General features: G+C 43.3%; 1 protein-coding gene across 1 annotated transcript; it reads right to left on the bottom strand.

The window, feature by feature from the left end:
• Nucleotides 1-838: 838 nt before the first annotated feature.
• On the bottom strand, nucleotides 839-1,849 carry LOC139129277 (alpha-1A adrenergic receptor-like). Its single transcript, XM_070694919.1, has one exon. It carries the CDS (start codon nucleotides 1,847-1,849, stop codon nucleotides 839-841), a length of 1,011 nt encoding a protein of 336 aa, XP_070551020.1.
• Between the last annotated feature and the right edge of the window lie 657 nt (nucleotides 1,850-2,506).

Raw genomic sequence — 2,506 nt, forward strand, 5'->3', positions numbered from 1 at the left:
AATTCTCCAAGGCAGGACTGGTTCAGAGACACAGTATTCAGCTAGTCAACTCAGCTGTGCCCTTGTAAACTCGCTGGTGATTTATCATAGTAAAAGTGAATCCTTGTCCCGGACTAGAATGATTCAAACGTAAATAACGACGACGCATTTTGCAGGTATAGACGCTGGGATGGAAATCCAAATGCGTGCCTTTCGAAGTATGAAAAATAACAGTGCTCCGGTTGACACTGGATATAAATAGTGCTAAACACCTAAGGATGAAGCTACTTGCCCTTTAGGATAGAATGAGCTTCGGGAACATATTCAGCCTCTTAAACTTTTACAATTCTTTACTGATATACAGCTTGTGGGGTTCATTTCAAAGCTCTTGGTGTAATAAAATTTTTTCCATCTTAGTTTTTCGAAATTCGAAAAATATACTTTTCTCCATAGAGTTAACACGGGGATGGCGGCAATTTTGAATTTCAAATACAGGTAAATCTGGATCATTGCAATCAGTTTCTGTAGCACAAAATTTGCATGGTGACCCCCCGAATTTTATTCTTGATTTTGAAAGAGAATGGTTGAAACATTCCTAGAGAAAAGTTTGGAAAAAAAGTCTTTGTCTTTCTCTTTCGAAGCACATACAACCTTAATTAAACATTGTCACGTGATGACTGTAAGTCTGACACTTTTTCTCCTTGTCTGTGTTACTGACAACTACCAAAAATTATGTTAATGACAGACACGTACACATGTTTCACATAGACATTAATTTATCAGAATTCAGAGTTGATATTAATAAATTCTTTCATATTTTTTGACGAAAAATTCCTTCCAAAATATCGACGTTCTTCTTTCACGTTACGGTATCCACTGAATTCATCGGTCGCATCTTCGCAGAGAACACGCCCCGCACTTCCCTGTCCGTCCACGCGTACGCAAAGGGGTTCAAGGCACCGTTGAGAAGGTAGACATACGCCGTTATGCGATGTAGGGATACGTGTTTGTACTCCGGATCTATGTTGAAGGCGGCGAAGCTCGGTAGATAGCAACAGACAAAACACGCTATCACGGCTAGTGATATCAGCGCCAGTCGGATTTCCTTCCTTGGTATGGCTGGACGCCTGCGCTCTTCGATTGAAGAAGTTGCAGCCCTGAACATCACTGCAGCGTTGTGCTCCCTGACGAACAAGAAAAGCCTGATGTAGCTCCAGATTATTATCACGGACGTCAAGGGCACAAAGGCCAGCATTAGCAGTGTTCCGTACAGCAGGGAGCTGGGGTCAGATCTATCCATGTTGCAGATGTCTATCGTGTCGTCGTATCCGCGCGTGCCAATGCCGCTGGCGACGAGGATGTTCGGCAGCGCTAAGCTAGCTAGCCACACCGTCGCCAGCTGATATCCAAACCGCCGGCCGCCGTACAGGGAACGGTACACATCAACCGACTTGGCGATGTGGATGTAGCGATTGAGGGCGATCAGGGCAAGTATGGCCGTGGACGATATGGCCAGGGTGTGCCCCAGGGAGCTCAGCACGTTACAGAGTTCATCCGAAAACTGCCACCCGTCCAGGGCAATCGAAACGACATCGAAAGGCAGGATTATGAAACAGGACACAAAGTTTATCAGAGCCAAGTTCACGATGAGAAATCTCACTTTTGTTCGCAGTGGTTTGCGGCACGCTACAGCGACGATCACCATGGCGTTGCCAAGGCTACCCCAGACGGCGGCGAACGCAAGAATCGACGCTTCTGCCACCCTCTCCTCGAAACTGACGGACTCACCAAGATTTGTCCCGTTGTTAAACTGTATCTGACCCAGTGACTTCCAATGTCCGGTTCCGTTGTTCCATCTCTGTGCCCGCATGGTCTTTGACTATAAAAAAACTAAAAACAAAACAATATTTGATTAAAAAATTATGCTTAACGCGATTTTAAGCGCCAAAGGGCATGAATGCTTACAAGTATTACCAAGGATTTCAAGGAAGTTGCGGTGCTTTAAATACTGAAGGCTTTTCAAAGCAAATTTCGTTGAAACACAAGAAAATGGAATTTCTTTAAAGGGAATGCAAGATCTTCGACTGCTGAAATTAATCGCCAGACAAGTATGCTTGGTTAAAATACAAAACGTTTTGGGAAAGTGTAAGCTTATAGATCAAAATGACACGCAAGTAGCATAAGTGTGTTTGAAAATTCGTTAGATGATGGACATTCTCCCGCTTGCTTTCATTCTGTTTGAACGGCGCAAGCTCAACATAAACTTGTAAATAAACACATAATTTTAGTTACAAAGATACTTTGCAAATGATCCGATGAGGAAAAAAAAGAAACTGCTCCATGATTGCGAAATTGTAGTCATCCGTTGTGTTGAAAGGTGAAAATTTAGGGGGAAAAGGCTAAGAAAATACACAAAAGACACCTAAACCCAAAGTACGTGAAACATGGCTTACCTCTTTCGACGATTCTGCACGCTAGTGATGTATATTTCTCTCTAGATTGTACACACGTCTTTTGTTTGGTTCTG

Source organism: Ptychodera flava, chromosome 3 (genome assembly GCF_041260155.1).
Source record: "Ptychodera flava strain L36383 chromosome 3, AS_Pfla_20210202, whole genome shotgun sequence".
Classification (NCBI taxonomy): Eukaryota; Metazoa; Hemichordata; class Enteropneusta; family Ptychoderidae; genus Ptychodera; species Ptychodera flava.

Bases quoted from the DNA above. Each gene is read 5' to 3' on its own strand.
- LOC139129277 (XM_070694919.1), bottom strand. From the start codon at position 1,849: ATGCGGGCACAGAGATGGAACAACGGAACCGGACATTGGAAGTCACTG.